The 18587-nt window shown below is 56.5% G+C and overlaps 1 protein-coding gene across 2 annotated transcripts; it reads left to right on the top strand.

Annotated features, from left to right (window-relative positions):
- Window positions 1-142: 142 nt before the first annotated feature.
- PIGO (phosphatidylinositol glycan anchor biosynthesis class O) lies at window positions 143-17695 on the top strand. 2 transcript variants are annotated; one of them, XM_076361708.1, is made up of 12 exons: window positions 143-157; window positions 691-1184; window positions 2548-2691; window positions 4403-4526; window positions 5537-5696; window positions 6178-6351; window positions 11697-13269; window positions 13889-14092; window positions 14402-14604; window positions 15389-15459; window positions 16060-16176; window positions 16386-17695. In XM_076361708.1, exons 2-12 carry the CDS (start codon window positions 692-694, stop codon window positions 16465-16467), a joined length of 3345 nt encoding a protein of 1114 aa, XP_076217823.1. In that variant the 5' UTR covers window positions 143-157; window position 691; the 3' UTR covers window positions 16468-17695. The 2 variants fall into 2 exon arrangements, with proteins under 2 accessions (XP_076217823.1, XP_076217822.1); XM_076361707.1 differs by lacking the exon at window positions 16386-17695 and having other exon boundaries at window positions 16060-16371.
- The last annotated feature ends 892 nt before the right edge of the window (window positions 17696-18587 follow it).

The raw sequence follows: 18587 nt of genomic DNA, 5'->3' as shown, positions 1-18587 counted from the left end.
CCGCCCCCCCCCCCCCCCCCCCCCCCCCGCCCGAGGGCGCCCGGCGGCTCCCGGCCGCCAGGGGGCGCTGTCGCTCCCCGCCGCTTCCCCCGCGCCGCCGCTCTTGGCGCTTCCGGGTGGGGCGGGAGCGGCTGGCGGCGGGCCGCGGCGGCCGCAGGTGGGGGGAGCGGCGGGGCCGGGGGGGGCCTGAGGGGGGGACGGACGGGGGCGCTGAGGGGGCGCGAGGGGCGGGGGCCGGGAGGGAAGCTGAGGCGCTGGGGGGCAGAAGGGGCGGGGGCCGGGAGGGAAGCTGAGGCGCTGGGGGGCACGAGGGGCGGGGGCCGGGAGGGAAGCTGAGGCGCTGGGGGGCAGAAGGGCGGGCGGGGTGTGAGGCGGCGGCCCGGGGGTCGGGGTGCCGCGCGGTGGCTGGGGGTGCCGGGGAGGGTCTGGGAGGTCGGAGGGGGAGCGGGGCGCAGCGCGGGGGGGGGGGGGGGGGGGGGTGCGAGGAGGTGCTGCGCGCAGGGCGGTTGCCAGGGCGCGGGCCGGGGCCGGGTAAAGCCAAGTCGGGGTAGCGGCGGGGGCTGCCGGGGGACGGGCGGGCGTGGGGGGTGCTGGGGCGCGGGGCCGCGGCCAGGGATGGGCGCTGGCGGGGGCGGACCCCGGCCCAGGTGTGAGCCGCAGGGGGCTGAGCCTGCCCCTCCTTCCCCCTAGGATGCAGCGGTGGCCGGTGCTGCTCTTCCTGGCCTGGGTCTGCTTTCTCTTTTTTGCTGGTATCGGGCTCTTCATGAGCGGCTTCCTGCTCACCCGGATTGAGCTCGCCAGCAGCAGTTCCTGCTCAGACCCGCTCGTGCCACCGCCATGGGAGAGGCAGAGCCTCCCGCCGGGCTCCTGTTGGGCGCCCCAGCGCTTTTCCAAGGCCGTGCTTGTCATCATCGATGCCCTGCGTTTCGAGTTCGCCCGCTTTAACCCAGCCAAGGCCAGCCCGCTGCCCTACGAGAACAAGCTGAGTTTCCTGCACCACCTCGCAACCTCCCAGCCCCGCCATGCCCGCCTCTACCGCTTCCGAGCCGATCCCCCCACCGCCACCATGCAGCGCATCAAGGGCCTCACCACCGGCTCGCTGCCCACCTTCATCGACGTGGGCAGCAACTTCGCCACCTACGCGATCCAGGAGGACAACCTGCTGGCGCAGCTGGTGCAGAACGGTAGGTGGGCAGGGGCAGCGGGTGGCACAGGGCATGTGCAAACCGCTGGTCAGCGCTCACACGGGACCTTTACTCTTCTCTCCCCGGGAAGGGAACTGCTCACAGCGCCTCCACCCTGTCAGCTAATTCTTTTGCCCTACTCAGACGACAGTTGTCTCAGGCAGAGCTGTCATGTGGGCAGGGTCTATCCATCTTGTACGGGAGTAAGGAGTAGCTGGGACCACGGCTTCATCTTCATCGTCTTCAAAGGCGACGAGAAGGCGGGTGAAAGTGGCTGTAGTGATGGTGACTGTCACAAGGTCACCGCCAGGAACGGCCGTACGAAGCCAAGGGCAGTCAGTCGTGTCGTGTTTGCGTTCAGGTGAGACGCACGACGAGGGAGGAGCTGGTGCCAGGCGTGCTGTGGGGGGTGCCACTCAGCCTGCCTGGCCAGCTGCCTGCGGCTGTTAGGCAGCGACCTCGTCACATTTTCCATGTAGTTTGGTGCTGCTGGGGAGTGCTCAGTGCAGCTGTAAAGGGCTCGTTAGGGTGGGATGATGGAGTAGAGAAAAGCGGACAGGACACAGTCTTGTGTTAGCCGGACAGATTTCCTTCCAGGGCTCAGAGTGGCACAAATACGTGTGCCTGGGATGAGGCAGTGTGACCATATGCGGGCAAGGTGGGCAAACGCAGTAAATCATCTAAGGTGAAAAACGCTGGTAGACCCTGCGCCAGAGCAGCAGCCTCGGAGGAAACGGTTCCCGCTCCCTGGCTGGAGAGGCTCAGCGGAAACACAGAGGGCTGGCTGGTGGCAGGCCGGGCAAGCAGAGCGAGGGCAGCGGGAAGCGTCGGTGCTTTTGCCTTCTCTTTTCCACATGTGAAAACCCACCACCCTCGTGTTTAAAGCCGGAGCCCAGGACTCACAGCTTCGACTCAAGCCCTGTCAGCAGCCGTCTGCTGCCTTGTGCTTTACACTGGGGTCGCGGGCCTTGGGCGAGGGTTTGTCAGCTTTGCGCCGCACCTTCCTAAGTGCTGCGGTAGTACGGATGGGTGCCTGCCTGCTTCCTGGCCTGTTCAACCCACGGGTCTTTCTGCTGGGGTGATGTGTCGGAGGTCAACGATAAGTCGTGAGGTTGTGCAGGTGCAATTGGGGGCCGGGGGGGGCACCTGTAGGCTTAGAAACGTGGCTGGTTGCTCCCCGTATTCGAACTCATTTACAGCCAGATGGTCATTTTAATTTTAGGTTGCTTTTGAGTGTGGGTGGGAGAGAAGCCGGTGCTCCAGACCCTGACCTGGATCTGCCCAGGCTCTTTGCGCTAGCGCGGGTAACAGCACGACTCGGGTGGGCTCCCTGCTCTCATTAATTCCTTTCTTGCTGCCTCAGGAAGGAGAGTGGTCTTCATGGGTGATGACACTTGGGAAGGACTCTTCCCGAAGAAGTTTTTCCGCTCGTATTTCTTCCCTTCTTTTAACGTGAAGGATCTTCACACTGTGGACGATGGGATCCTGCAGCATCTCTACCCAACTGGTGAGCAGCTCTTCCCCTGGGGCCTGGGTCACCCTTTACGTTACGCGGCAGTCCTTCTGCAAGTTTGGGGTAGGACTGAAGAGTTTTTTCTGTTATGGAGTGGCACTGGGCAGTCACACGCCGCTGCCTGGGGATTACAGTGCTCTAGCTGGATTTCCACAGATAAGCCAGCTTTTGGGGCCTGTGAACTGTTTCTGTAAAAAAAAGAGTGTAGCTTGATGGGGCGAGGTTAGACTTCTACCTCTGTCCTAGAAATACGCTGCCAGGATGGAGCAGGAGGAGCAGCTTAACTCTGACATGTGGCTGCCCAGGCAGGCACACGGTGCTCTAGGAAATACCCAGCAGCGCAGCCAGGAGGCTGGGGCGCAGCACTGCTCTCAGCAGAGTATCAGTGGCTCCTGGTCTTGGGAAGAAGGTGAAGCGCGAGATGGATTTGTGAATGTTAGGTGATTTCAGACTCCTCCCTGAGGTCCTGGGATCAAGGGGAATGCTCTTTGCTTTATCTGTGTGTGTCATGGTTTAACCTCAGTCGGCAACTGAGCACCACACAGTTGCTCGCTCACTCCCCCCTGCAGTGGGATGGGGGAGAGAATTGGAAGAGCACAAGTGAGAAAAACTCATGGGTTGAGATAAAAACAGTTTAATAATTGAAATAAAATTATAATAATAATGTAATAATAATAATAATAATAACAATAATAATAATACACAAAGCAAGTGATGCACAGTACAATTGCTCACCACCCGCCGACCGATGCCCAGCCAGTCCCCCAGCAGCGGCCCCCCCAGCCAGCTTTCCCCAGTTGATGTACTGAGCATGACGTCACATGGTATGGAATGTCCCTTTGGCCAGTTTGGGTCAGCTGTCCTGGCTGTGCCCCCTCCCAGCTTCTTGTGCACCTCCAGCCTTCTCAGTCGGTAGAGCATGAGAAGCTGAGAAGTTCTTGACTAGTGTAAGCACTGCTTAGCGACAACTAAAACATCGGTGTGTTACCAACATTGTTCTCATCCTAAATCCAAACCACAGCACTGTGCCAGCTACTAGGAAGGAAATTAACTCTATCCCAGCCAAAACCAGGACAGTGTGTATGAATCTAAGGAAATCAAGAGTGCAGTGGCCTTTCACGGGGAAGTCCTTGTGCCTTGTGGGAGAGCTGCAGTTCATCATTTAGCTCCAAATATGTTGGTTTTCATGCGTCGAGACCCTGAAGCCGAGGGGAGGGGCCGGGGTAACTTTCTAGCTAGGGACAGCGTCGGTGTGCCGTGCCCGTGTCCTGGGTGGGATGCAGAGGGGCACATCGATGCATCTGACCTGAAATATCTCCAGGGAAGGACCGGGGTTCTGGGTTCTTTTCCTGAGCATCCCCATGCTTTAGCTCCGTTGATGGCAATTTGAGTTAAGGGTATATCAAGGTGACTTGGGTGACATTGGGCCGTTCCTCTCCTGAGGGGCGCTGAAGAAAAACCATGGGTACTGGGGCGCTCGCCGGGCGTTGAGCTCCCTGCAGCATTGCACCCAGGCACCCGCAGACCAAGAGTGTGCCTCTTAAAACCCGCATCGATCTGCGTGAGAGCTGGGAGTGATGACGGCAGGAGGGGAAGAAATGGCAGTTTCCAGAGGCAACCAGAAAGCTCTGGCAGGAGGATCCACGCATAGAGCCCGTGCCTGAATCCCAGGCTAGTGTGTGATAAGGCTGCTCTTGTTCTGCAGTGGACAGTGGCGAATGGGATGTGCTGATTGCTCACTTCCTCGGTGTGGACCACTGTGGGCACAAACACGGACCTGACCATCCCGAAATGACTAAGAAGCTCACCCAGATGAATGAGATGCTCAGGTGATTAGTGCGGCGGTGGGGGGTCGCCAGCTGGCCTTTGCCTTCAGCCAGGCTGGTGGGGTCTTCCCATGGCATTTACAGATGCAGAGGGCAACAGGGAATGCTTACTGTGCCTGTTAAGACGGAGAACGGCTTTGGCCAGCAGTAGCTGAAACCCCAGCTATAAGGCAGTCTCGGTTGTGTAGGCACATGTTCATGAGAGGTTTGGTTTCGGAGGTGAGGCTGTCTTCAGGTCTTGGAGCCTTGGTTCTCAGCCAGGTGAGGATGCAGCTGGAGTACAGCTGAGCCTCACTCTCCCCGTCTTTAAAAAGGAGATGGTCACATTGAGGTTTGGCTAATGTTTGAGAAGCACTTGGAGAAGCCTGGCTAGGGAATGCTGCGTTTACTGCGCAGGCCCGTGAATTGTGCCCTTGTGTCAGAGGGCAGAATGGGATCCAGATATCCTGATCACGCAGCCATGCCTCTGCCCAAAATGCTGCAGCTTTTGACTGTTAGGACTGCTTTAATTTTTGCTGCTGGAAGGAGTGGGTAACTTGCCCTGCTGCATCTGAGAGTGCAGTGTATATCGTGTCATACCTACTGCATCCTTCAGGGACAAATCCCCTCTTTTTTCCTTAGAAGTAGGAGATTGCTCACACAATATGATACACTATATGAGACCCAAATAGAAGCAGCCTAAAATTTGTTCCTGTTGGGAACTTTTCTTCTGAATTGCGTTTTGTCAAGATCCCTGAAGGCACTGAGGAACCCGCCACCGTTCACTGGGGACCTAGGCAAGATCAGTCCACTCAGTCTCAGGGCTCTGAATTTTCAGTTTGGTTTTAAAGCATCCGTTGCTCTGGTCCTTGGTCAGTTGTTACAGCTCTGCGTCAGCACTTAGTTTTGCTCAGATCTTTTTGTGGGCTTCACCTCTGTCGTGCTGGCAGGTTTGGTGGGGACATGTCCTCTCCCACCTGGGCTACCTGGGACCCTGCCCCGGTAGGGGTTGACCTTCCTCATCCCGGTGACAGGTCCTTGGTGGATCACCTGGGGAATGACACCCTTCTTCTGGTGGCTGGGGACCACGGCATGACAGAGACAGGAGACCATGGCGGCGACAGCGAGAAGGAAGTGAATGCAGCGCTGTTTGTGTACAGCAAAACAGCCCTCTTTGGCGCTGGCCCTCCGGAGGTGAGAAGCAGCTGACCCCTAGCTGCCACCGTCTGAGGTGGCATCCGGGGTGAAAACTGCATCCCGGGGTTACAGAGAGTAACGGTTCGATTGGGATTGTTTAGATTGAGAGGGGTGGGGAGTCTGTCACCTTTCCCAAGAGAATGATGGAAAGGCTGAGACGGGATGCAGGTAACTGAAGTGTTTGGGACCCACGTTTGGGCCCCTCCAGCTGTGGGGGGTGTCTGAGTGGGGCCAGGTGAGCTGTTAGGCAGCCAGGGCCAGACCTAAGGACCTGCAGCTCCCAGCAGGCATCCTCCCCTCTGCAGGGTGCTCAGGGAGAGCTGAGCTGTGCCTCTGCCTTCCCCTGTGTTTTTCCCCCTCCTGGCTTCCCCAGATTCCCCTCTGAACAGGGATGTCTTCCCCACTGTCCTCTAACCCAAGTGAAAAGCTGCGTTGCAGTGTTCTTTCCAAATTTCTGATTCCTCCTCTGTCTCTCCAGGAGCCTGAGGCCGTTCCCCAGGTGAACCTGGTGCCCACTGTGGCCCTGCTGCTGGGTGTGCCCATCCCCTACAGTAACATCGGGGAGGTGATGGCTGAGCTGTTCTCCGGGGACGGCGACGCCGTGTCTGCAGCCTTGCAGCAGCTCTCGGTCTATCACATCAACGCCAAGCAGGTACGGCCTACGGTAGGCCTCCCCGTTGAACTAGAGAGGAGAAGGAATGGCTTTTTAAGCACATACCTCTTCTGTTTGGTGGAGGTGGGGCGGTGACACGGTGTTATCTTCATGGGGAACTTACTTTGAAGAGTTACCTCCTTGCAGTGTTGGCTCCAGTAAAAGGCGGCACCGTTTTCCCAAAAGAGAAATGAGAGATAACCTGTTTAGTGCTTGGTGGTGAGTGCTGTGGCGTGGAAAATACTGGCCGAGAAGGTGGCATTCGCTTCAGGATGAGGGTTGGTCCCAGACGGTCAGAGGTGGATTTGGTTATTGGGGAGGCTCAAGGCTGAAGATGACTAGCGGCAAGTTTTGTTAATGGAGATTCAAGAGTACAAATGATGTTCTGATGCTGCTTCAGTTTTGGAGGAGAAGCAGTGTTAGCTAAAAAGCTATTCTAGATCAGTGACAGAAGGCGAACAGTTACAAAGGACTAAATAAAAGTAACACCATGTAACAGGTGACAGTAAAGTGGGATAGAGGAGGAACAGTTTACACCAAGTGCAACGAAATACAGAACCCCAAACAGCTGAGTGACAAAATTTGGATGAAAGTGACTATAGCAGGTGTAAAGGAAGCCCAGGCAATGGAGCAGGCTGTGTGCCAGGGCAAGCCAGAGCCTCTGCGGAGGACCTGAGGGCCGTCTGTTGTGGCCCTTGGCATGCTACAGAACCAGATTTGCCACACGTTTTACGAGACGTGTCTTAGCTAAGTGCCGGCCTGCCTTTGAGGGACCCCTGGATTGCTAGGAGCACAAGAATAACTCTTCCAGCCCCCAGCCAGCTCCCTGCTGTACCCCTGGGGTTCTCAAGGAAGAAGCCAAACCACACCAGGTCCTGTTTTGGGCCCAGTTGCCTGGAAGCAACCCGTGATGTGCCAGTTGGAGACCATTGGTGCAAGTCAGTGTGGAGCTGGACAGGATACGACGGCTGGTGGGAAGGCAAAAATGTTCAGCCTCTCTGCTGTGTATTTATAGAGCAGCAGAGTGCTTTGTCATTTGAAGATGATAGTGTACGTTACTGTCCATTAGTCACTGAGGATACGGATCATCATCTATTAGGAATTAGAGTTATCCAGTCCTGCCTGTTTAAATCATAGAATCATGGAATCATAAAAGTTTAGGTTGGAAGGGACCTCTGAAGGTCATCTAGTCCAACCCCCCTGCCGTGGGCAGGGACATCTTCAACTGGATCAGGTTGCTCAGAGCCCCGTCCAACCTGACCTTGAATGTTTCCAGGGATGGGGCATCCACCACCTCTCGGGGCAATCTGCTCCAGTATTTCACCACCGTCAGCGTAAAAAATTTCTTCCTTAGATCTAGTCTAAATCTACCCCCCTTTAGTTTAAAGCCATTCCCCCTTGTCCTGTCGCAACAGGCCCTGCTAAAAAGTTTGCCGCCATCTTTTTTCTAAGCCCCCTTTAAGTACTGACAGGCTGCAAGAAGGTCTCCCCGAAGCCTTCTCTTCTCTAGGCTGAACAACCCCAACTCTCTCAGCCTTTCTTCATAGGAGAGGTGTTCCACCCCCCTGATCATTTTCGTGGCTCTCCTCTGGACCCGCTCCAACAGGTCCATGTCTTTCTTATGCTGAGGGCTCCAGAGCTGGACACAGTACTCCAGGTGGGGTCTCACCAGAGCAGAGTAGAGGGGTGGAATCACCTCCCTCGACCTGCTGGCCACGCTGCTTTGGATGCAGCCCAGGATACGATTGGCCTTCTGGGCTGTGAGCGCCCATTGCTGGCTCATGTCCAGCTTTTCATCCACCGGTACCCCCAAGTCCTTCTTGGCAGGGCTGCTCTCAATCCCTTCATCCCCCAGCCTGTATTGATATCGGGGGTTGCCCCAACCCAGGTGCAGGACCTTGCACTTTACCTTGTTGAACCTCATGAGGTTCACACGGGCCCACTTCTCCAGCTTGTCCAGGTCCCTCTGGATGGCATCCCGTCCCTCTGGTGTGTTGAATGCACCAGTCAGCTTGGTGTCATCTGCAAACTTGCTGAGGGTGCCCTCGATCCCACTGTCTATGTCGTTGATGAAGATATTTGTTGTGGTTTAACCTCAGTCGGCAACTGAGCACCACGCAGCCACTCGCTCACTCCCCCCCCCGGTGGGATGGGGGAGAGAATTGGAAGAGCACAAGTGAGAAAAACTCATGGGTTGAGATAAAAACAGTTTAATAATTGAAATAAAATGATAATAATAATGTAATAATAATAATAATAATACACAAAGCAAGTGATGCACAGTACAATTGCTCACCACCCGCCGACCGATGCCCAGCCAGTCCCCGAGCAGCGGCCCCCCCGGCCAGCTTTCCCCCGTTTATGTACTGAGCATGACGTCCCATGGTATGGAATGTCCCTTTGGCCAGTTTGGGTCAGCTGTCCCCCCTTGTGCCCCCTCCCAGCTTCTTGTGCACCTCCAGCCTTCTCAGTCGGTAGAACATGGGAAGCTGACAAGTCCTTGGCTAGTGTAAGCACTGCTCAGCGACAACTAAAACATCGGTGTGTTATCAACATTGTTCTCATCCTAAATCCAAACCACAGCACTGTACCAGCTACTAGGAAGAAAATTAACTCTATCCCAGCCGAAACCAGGACAAACAGTACCGGTCCCAATACGGACCCCTGTGGGACACCACTCGTCACCAACCTCCATCTGGACATTGAGCCGTTGACCACTACCCTCTGGATGCGACCATCCAACCAGTTCCTCACCCACCGGACAGTCCACCCATCAAATCCATACCTCTCCCATTTAGAGAGAAGGATGTTGTGGGGGACCATGTCAAAGGCCTTACAGAGGTCCAGACAGACGACATCTGTAGCCCTTCCCGTGTCCACTGCTATAGTCACTCCATCACAGAAGGCCACTAGGTTGGTCAGGCAGGACTTGCCCTTAGTGAAGCCATGCTGGCTGCCTCAAATCACCTCCCTGTCCTCCATGTGCCTGAGCATAGCTTCCAGGAGGATCTGTTCCGTGATCTTCCCAGGCACAGAGGTGAGACTGACTGGCCTGTAGTTCCCCGGGTCTTCCTTTTTTCCCTTTTTAAAAATGGGGGTTATGTTTCCCCTGTTCCAGTCAGTGGGAACTTCACCGGACTGCCACGACTTCTCAAATACGATGGATAGTGGCTTAGCAACTTCATCCACCAGTTCCTTCAGGACCTGCAGATGGATCCCATCGGGTCCCATGGACTTGTGCACCTTCAGGTGCCTTAGATGGTCTCGAACATGATGTTCTCCCACACTGGGCAGCTCTTCATTCTCCCAGTCCCCGCCTTTGCCTTCTGAGACTTGGGCGGTGAGGCTCGAGCACTTGCCAGTGAAGACTGAGGCAAAGAAGTCATTGAGTACCTCTGCCTTCTCCATGTCCTGGGTAACCAGGTCTCCCATTTCATTCCGGAGAGGGCCCACATTTTCCCTTGTCTTCCTTTTATCACCAACGTACCTATAGAATCTTTCCTTGTTGCCCTTGACGTCCCTGGCCAGATTTAATTCTATCAGGGCTTTAGCTTCCCTAATCTGATCCCTGGCTGCTCGGACAGTTTCTCTGTATTCCTCCCAGGCTACCTGTCCTTGCTTCTGCCCTCTGTAGGCTTCCTTTTTGTGTTTGAGTTTGTCCAGGAGCTCCTTGTTCATCCCTGCAGGCCTCCTGGCGTTTTTGCCTGACTTCCTCTTTGTTGGGATGCATCGCTCCTGAGCTTGAAGGAGGTGATCCTTGAATATTACCCAGCTTTCTTGGGCCCCTCTTCCCTCCAGGGCTTTGTCCCAGGGCACTCTACCAAGCAGATCCCTGAAGAGGCCAAAGTCTGCTCTCCTGAAGTCCAGGGTAGTGAGCTTGCTGTGCACCCTCCTTGGTGCCCTAAGGATCTTGAACTCCACCATTTCGTGGTCACTGCAGCCCAGGCTGCCCTTGAGCTTCACATTCCTCACCAGCCCCTCCTTGCTGGTGAGAACAAGGTCCAGCGTAGCACCTCTTCTCGTTGGCTCCTCTACCACTTGGAGAAGGAAGTTATCATCAACGCATTCCAGGAACCTCCCGGATTGCTTATGCCCTGCCATGTTGTCCCTCCAGCAGGTGTTGGGGTGGTTGAAGTCCCCCATGAGGACCAGGGCTTGTGAGCGTGAGGCTGCTCCTATCTGTCTATAGAGGGCCTCATCCGCTCGGTCTTCCTGGTCGGGTGGCCTGTAGCAGACCCCCACCGTAATGTCACCTGTCCCTGCCTTCCCTTTAATCCTGACCCACAAGCTCTCGGTTGGCTCCTCACCCATCCCCAGGCAGAGCTCCCTGCGCTCCAGCTGGTCATTGACATAGAGGGCGACACCCCCTCCTTGTCTCCCCTGCCTGTCCTTCCTAAAGAGCCTGTATCCCTCCATCCCAATGCTCCAGTCACAGGAGCCATCCCACCATGTCTCCGTGATGCCAATAAGGTCGTAGCCCTGCCTATTTGCAGTCATTTGTCTGAGGAGGTTTCTGGCTCGATCACGTTGGTGTTGAAGAAGCTTTTGCGTAGCGGGGAGGTCGTGCAGGCCTGGGAGAGAGCTGGTGCATATGTTTGCCGTTCGTGGGCAGGGGCGGGCTGGTTCTGCCTGCGATCTGAGGCGGCTGGAAGGCACGTGAAGGTCTCGGTGTGTTTCAGGGCTTGAGCAGATCTGTGCTGCTGAGCAGCTGGATGTTTGTGCAGGTGCCCTGCCCTGGTAACACCCTTGTAAGACTTTTTTTATGACTTTGGGATCATAGCTGCCTCTGTTCCTGTCCTCTTGAAGTAGGAAGCAGAATTAACTCTCCTTAGCCTGTGGTACGGTGGGTTGATGCGCCTGTATTGAAGAAGAGGGAGCAGGTTGATTTGATCCGCTATAAGCTCTTTAATTTGATGTCTGTCCTCAGACAAACAATGTAGAAGTCGACATCAGGTGCAGATTAATAGCTAGCAATGACTTGAAGTTCTGCGGGAAGTTTGCCTTATTGTTACCAAAGGCTCTGCATAAAAGCCCTTAGTGATGCACCGTGTTACTAGAGGTGCACCTGCAGATGAAGAACTGAGAGGAGTCAGTGTGGCTGTCGGGATGGATATGTCGCTTGAGAGGGATGTCACTTTGGCAGAAGGCTTGTGTTTCCTGCCAGTCACATCCTGAATTCGGGTGACCAGCCCCGGGTGGTGTGGCTGGGGACGGGTGTGTCCTGGCAGGGGTTGGCAGATTGAGGCTGTTTCCATTCTGAAGGGGCTGCGTGAGGAAGAAGGCAGTGAATCCCGTTCCCGGTGGTCCCAGTGCCGCTGCCTGACCCTGTGTCCCCTCTCTCGTAGGTGGACCGCTTCCTGCACTCCTACTCGCTGGTGGCTCAGGACCTGCCAGCAGAGCAGCTCCAGCACCTGCAGGAGCTCTTCTCCAGCGCCGTGGAGGAGCACTCTCGGCTCTTGGCCCAGGTGCAGGGAGTGACGCTGGTGCCTCCGGAGCTGGAGTCCAGGCTGGGAAGCCTCATCGGTCGCTTCCAGCTCTACCTGCGGGAGGCACGGGCTGTGTGCACCCAGTCCTGGGCCCGCTTCCATCCCCTGCGTATGGTGGGGGGCTGCACCCTCATCGCTGCTTCCTGCTTGCTCTGCTACGTGGCCTCAGAGCTGGCCGCAGCATCGGACTCTTTCTATCGCAGCTGCCTCCTGTACCCACTGCTTTGGGGCTCGGTGGTGGCTGTTCTGCTGGGGCTGGCCCGTGTGTTCACCCAGGAGGGGCTGGATCTCCTCCTGGTGTCGTCATGGGCAGCCGCAGCTTCTCAGCTGGGTTTTTTCTGGCACTGGTGGGGCCGGCATCCCAAGCGAGCCCGTTTGGCGGGCAGTCAGCCACCCTTGGCCAGCGTTGGCCTGAGGCAGAGGCTGCGAGCGTGGCTGGGGCTGGCCTTCCCCATGGGCATTCTCCTCTTCCGCTGTGGAGCTATGTTCTCCGATAGCTTTGTGGTGGCCGAGGCCCGGGTGGCCCCATTCCTGCTGGCCTCACTGGTGATGTTGCTAGTAGGGAAGCTCCACTGGGACGGTCGCCTGACTGTGCCAGAAGGCCCCAAGCAGCACCTCCTTGGCTTTTCTTCTTACCGGAGGGAGATCTGGTACCTGCTGTGCCTCGTGGCCATGCTCCTGATCTGCGTGCGCCTCTCTGGTTTCTTCCACCAGTGCCGTGAAGAAATCCCTCAGTGCCGGCCCTCTCTTTTCCTCTCCCCCCTTGCCAGCCTGAGAAACACACGGGCCAAGAATCTCTTCTACCTCCTGTGCGTGGCCTTGCTGGCCGGGCTGGTCTATGCGGTGCGCAGCTGGCTGCGACACTACGGCAACCTGAACAGCTCAGACCCCCTCGTGCTCTTCGTGCGCTGGGGTTTCCCACTGGTGGTCCTCTGCATTGCCTGCTACTGGGCCGTTGCCTCCAGCGCTGATGACTCTCTCGGCAAGCTGCAGGAGCTGGTGCAGGTGGCAGTTGTTGCCTTTCCGTGGGCTGTCTACGGACTAGCGTCCGTGGGGCTGCTGCTCCTGCTGTGCAATCCCATGACGGTGTTCGCGAAGGACACGCGGGAGTCGGCAGGATCCATTGTCACTCCCTACCTGGGGGTTCCCAGCTCTGAAGTCGACTTCCTCCACGTCATCCCTCAGATCTACAAGAGGATGCAGGAGTCTCAGAAGAGCCGCCTGGAGCGGGGCAGCTGCAAGGCCACTGTCGCAGCGTATGGGCTGGGCAGCGTGTACTCGGCAGCCCTGGTCATAGCACTCACCCTGCTGGGCTTCCTCTTGATGCTTCTGCACAGTGAGCGGCTGAGTCTCGCCTTCCTTCTCCTCTTCCTGGAGGCCTTCATGCTGCTGCACATCCACACGCGTGCCAGAGGCCTTGCTGGAGACGCTGGTGAGTCAAGGCTCAATAGAGCATCCTCCAGATGTGCGACCTGGGCCTTATCTGCAGCGAGCTTGTCTTATTTCCAGTGGGAGAAGCAGAGCCCAGTCTCTGCTCTTGGGGAATGGTGGTGCAGTGATCCCCAGAGGATCCTCCTAGCTTTTTTAGAACTGCTTAAATCCTCTAATAGAAGAGAGATGCGTGCAGCAGGGACGCAACGTGGGAGGAGGAGGAGTCCCTAGTGTCGGGGAAGGGGGCTCTACACCCATCCCTTCTCCCCAGGGTGCGAGCAGCCACTGAACCCCACTGCTACTGACAGAGTCCAGTAGCAGGGTGGGCAGCAGAGGGTATGCCTCGCCCCTCACCATGTCCTCTGGTGGGAGCCTGACTGGTTTCGGTCTGTCAGAAGAGAGAGCGTGGAAAGGGAAGCTGGAAGAAAACCCAATAGGCTTTTTTTGTCCGTAGATCTGTCTTGTTCCTCGATGCTGATCTCTCTCTCTCTCTCTCTCTCTCTCTCTCTCAATCTCTCTCTCTCTCTCTCAATCTCTCTCTCTCAATCTCTCTCTCTCTCTCTCAATCTCTCTCTCTCTCTCTCAATCTCTCTCTCTCAAAATCTCTCAAAATCTCTCAGAGCCTTTTTCAGTGCCCTGGTACGCAGTCATCTCCTGGCTCCTTGCTGCTTCCCAGTTCTTCTATTCCACAGGCCACCAGCCCATCTTCCCGGCCATCCACTGGAACGCAGCCTTTGTGGGCTTCCACCTAGACCACAGCACGAACCTCCTGCCTGCTGTCCTGGTGGGCGCCAACACCTTTGCCTCCCATATCCTCTTTGCAGGTAAATCAATTTCTTCCTGGGCTGTTGAGCCTGAGCAGACATGGCTCGCTGCTTTGCCTTGTCTGGAGGCCTGCAGGCTGAGCACGAGGCGATGAAGGCTCTGGCACCAGCTGAACAGCAGCATCCTCACTGTCCCCTTCTGGGGCCACAGAGCTGCCCGTGGCCTGCAGCCTCCATGCAGTTGTGCTTGACCGGCAAACTGGAGCTGGCGTATATGCATCCTGCATGTCCGGGGCATGATGGCAGAGCCTAGACTGCTCCTCACCTCCTGGGCTCCAGTAACTTCATGTGCCTTTGTCCTTGAGGTAGTTGGCTGCCCTCTGCTCCTGCTTTGGCCCTTTGTATGTGAGATGCCCAGCTCGCAGAAGAGGAAGTCCAAGAAGGAGCCCCGGGAGGAGCTGCAGGAGGTGGAGGAGCACATGATGGAGATGAGGCTGCGGGAGTCCCCGGAGAAGTTCTCCACTGCTCTGCTGCAGCTGGGGCTGAAGTACCTCTTTGTCCTTGGGACACAGGTAGGGGCAGAGGCGGGATGGCTGTGGGGAAAGCTGTCTTGGTGCGCTGTGGGAACTGTGGGGCACTCTGTTGAGAGAAAGGGGTCAGCCAGGGCACAGACAGGCCCAGGGGTGATAATGTCTGGTTGCAGGTGGAAGAGCAGCTGCACAGGTCCTCTTCTCAGCCGTGCCATTTGCTCTGTGCTTTGGGAAGGGCTCCAGCACAGAAGCCGCAGTATGGATTAGGCTGCTTTTTGCACCCATCTGCCCGGAGTGGCAACGTCTGTTCAGACACTACAGGGTTGTAATCCTGCTCCCCCTCTTCCTGACCATGCCTATCTATTTTGCACCAGCTCTGGTTTTCATTTGATCCCGTGCTGTGGTGATGTAGGGAGCTAAACATCAGAAACCTAATCCCGTGGAAGAAGTGAATAGCTTTAGCCCTTCAAATCATTCTCCTGTGTGGTCAGACCAGAGACAGTGCAAGGGAGGGGGCAGGCCCTGCAGCAGGAGAGCAGGAGCGCCCCTCTTGGTGAAATGTTAGGTCAGGTTAGCCGCGGTTTGAGCCCTCCTCTGTGTGGTCCCAGCCTGGCCCCAGGAGGGCCTGCGTGTACCCCAAGCTGCTTGCGTTTCCTGACTCGAGGACACGATGGAAGGGAATCCTCTTTGGGTTGCTTATTTCTGGTGCATGCTGTACCAGCCTCTCAGGTGTGGACAGTTTAGTACCACCTTCAGATGTGAACCTAGTGCCCAGGAGGTCTCTCCAGAGTCACTTGTAACTTGTTTTTCCTGATCTCCCCCACAGCTTCTGGCTTGTGTTTGTGCAGCTATGATCCTCAGGAGGCACCTCATGGTCTGGAAGGTCTTTGCCCCCAAGTAAGTCCCAGGAGTTGCTCTGATGCTGAGTTAGGGCTCATAGCCCTGACATCTTGTCTGGAGTTCGTAGACAGTAATGATGGAAAAGACCATGTCATCGATCTTGTATGACTTCTTACCTGTTAGAGGCTGTAGGAAAGTCCTTAACTAATTTCTGCTTCAAGTTCAGAAGCCAGACTTGAGCTAGAGCATAGGAATTTCTCCTTATCTTGATTTCCAAGGACACACAGAGCCCACCTGGAAGCTAAGAATATTCAGGGCAGAGAGCCAAAGGTAGGGATACCGGACCAGAAATGGTAAACCCAGAAACGGTAAACTAGCAAACCTTTGGGCTAGTAGGAGTGTGGGGTGGCCTTGGCCTCTGAGGGATTCAAAATCCCACCTGGGTGTTGTCCTGAATGGCCTCTAAACCAGAGGCGTGCTTGGCTTCCAGGCTGCAGGCAGCAACTGCCGGGGAGTGAATGTAATTCAGGTTTTAGGATGTGGGGTGCTACCAGCCTCTCGCTGTCAGGAAAATCAGTCTGCTGGGAGTGAGGGCAGCAGCCTGTCTTTACAGGCATGCTGGCTGTGATATCCTTACTGCGTCTGTCGTGCCTGCAGGTTCCTCTTTGAGTCGCTGGGCTTCGTGGTGAGCAGCATCTGCCTCCTGCTGGGGATCTCCTTGGTGATGCGTGTAGACTGTGCCGTCAGCTCCTGGTTCAGCCAGCTTCAGCTCAGGTAGCGTCGGAGGCATGGGGAACCTGACCTGCTCGTCGGCCGAGGCTGTGGTTGTCTCCCTGGCCCCCTCGTGCCGGGAGGGTTACACGAGCCACCAGCAACGAGTGCCTGCCGACAGCAGTCAGGGATTATCCCCAGCTCCCTGCCTCAGCGCTGCACAAAAGGACCGGAGCCAACTGTTCCCCGCTCGTTGCGATGGTGTTTCTCAGCAGTGGAGGTCAGAGCTCTCGCTGGGCGCCTGTTGGCAGCGGGAGGAGTCTGCTGCAGGAGCCCAAGAAGCAAGAGCCCTGAAGTGCTCCACTGGAGAAACGCCAAGCGGGGGTCTTGCTGCTACTTTCCTGACAACTGTCCCCACTGTGCAGCTGGTCAGCTTCAGTGGCCGGCACGGTGTCACCTTGCCTGTGCAGAGACAGTGACTCATGGGAGGGGGCCTGCCGAGGAGGGGAGGACAGGGAGAGAGGAGAGGGAAGGTCCTGCAGCCACCACTTCTCTTCGCACGCTCAGTTTTCACGCTGGAATCAAAGTGCACATGGTTACGCGTACAGATGGTTCCACGGGTCTTGGTGGCAGCTGCTCCTCTGTAAAGTCAGTTGGTTGCTCTGTAGTGATGCCCCTCTTGCCCTACACTCCCATTTTCCCGGTCTTCCTCAGCCCTGCGAAGGGCAGGGGGGAGCACTCTGGGCTGCCTCATACAGCCTGAAGCAGGCTTGGCTTGTTGGGGGCGGGTGGGCGGAAAGAGAACTGGGTCCATGACCAAGAAATTCTCCACTCAGGGTCTCGGCCTGTCGGTGTCCCCTTGGGCTAGGCTGTAGCAGTCGAGGCTCCCGATCCCTTCCTGAGTGTGTGCTGCCAGATGCCGGCTGTTGATTGTGAACGCTTGAGATGCAGCAGGTTGAGATGCAGCAGGATGTAGTGGCAGAGCATCGGCTCATCCCCATATTGGATCTGGTCGGGAGGAAAGAGGAGCCTGGAGTAGCTGTCCCAGCTGCAGGAGTGGCCTTGGTGTGAGCTCTGGTGCCTGGGAAGAGCTGCTTGAAAGCCCTGAGCGGGTGACAACTCCTCTGGGAGGTGGCTTAACTCACTGGTGTCTCTGTATGTGCTGGGGGTTATGTCACCTCGAAGGGTCCCCCGGCACGGCAGCTGACGGCATCTGTGATCCCGCATTTGGTGCTTGTCTCCCTCTTGACCTTGGTGTTCTGCGTGGGACTTCAAGCTGCAAGTGAGCTACCCCAAACCCGCCCTTGACTGCTCGCAGTCAGGAGACATCGTATTTCTTTCTTTACGGGCAGAGGTAGAGGAGAGTGACCATGGTGCCTGGCCACGTCCCAGCTACGTTCCCCCTGGAGCTTCGACGGGAGCTGGGATTCCTTACTGCCCTGAACCACTGTGTGGCACTGCTTGGTGCTATGAAACCTTTTGTCTCTTTCCCCTCCGGAAAGAGCTGAGGGCTGCTTGCCTGGGATTCCTGTGTTGAGTTTTGTTCTGATCCCATTTGTTTTTTTAACTTGTGCACCATGACTGCCCCTGTTTGAGTTCCTCACTGCAGACTGCTAGCGTAACTCCAGGCTCTTCCTCTCCTCTGCCCTGGAGAGCCTCGGGGGAAGTGTCTTGTCACCTCTCATCATTTCGGTTCTTGCCATTATGCCCGAGTGCCCAGTTGCTGTGGAAAATGGCTGTTGAGGGCAGGTTTAGTTTTGTGTTTTACCCCTGCAAAATGCTTGCTCAGGTGTTAGGGTGCAATTCCAGGAAGGCTTAAACTGCTCTGATTTTGGGTTTCCGTTGCCTGTCCTCCTCCTGACCTGCTGGTTGTGCTCTCCCGCCTCAGCCTCGCATCTCCCCTGCCCTGTGGGCCTGTCCTGTTTAATTTCTCCCGACACAACCAGGGACTGGTTTGTAGCTGGCGTGACTCCCTGGGCTGCCTCACCGCCTGGTTGCATACACACCGGTGCTAGCACTAGGCAAGGGGTAGCAGCATGCGGCGGGGGAAGCTGGAGGGGGCAGGAACGCATCAGCCCACAATTAGATGGGCTTAAGCAGTCCCCACCCTTAAAAATCGGTTATTTGCTGTGAGTCCTCGGTGGCCATATGGTTCTCGGTGCTGAGGGGGCCATGCTGACGGGTGAGGGGTGCATCGGTGTGGAGAGGAGGAAAGGGATGGAGGTAGCAGCTACCCAGTGAATCTTCATTTAACGTGAGGTTCGTCTAGATAACACATGTTGCTAAACCCCAAGGCTGGAGCCCAAATAGATCTTGCTGTAACCTCGTAACCTTGTCAGGAGCTTGCTGCCTGAATGTATTTGCGCTGGCAGAAATCCTTATGGTCACTGGTGCTGTAGAGCTGGCTCCTGACGTCCCCGCAGCTGCCACCCAGGCCCCTGGGCTTCCTTCTTTCCCATCTCTGGGACTAGTTC

This window comes from Aptenodytes patagonicus, chromosome Z (assembly GCF_965638725.1).
Source record: "Aptenodytes patagonicus chromosome Z, bAptPat1.pri.cur, whole genome shotgun sequence".
NCBI classification, from domain to species: domain Eukaryota; kingdom Metazoa; phylum Chordata; class Aves; order Sphenisciformes; family Spheniscidae; genus Aptenodytes; species Aptenodytes patagonicus.
The sequence above is the reverse complement of the archived record's forward strand: the minus strand, read 5'-3'. Positions and strand labels throughout refer to the sequence as shown.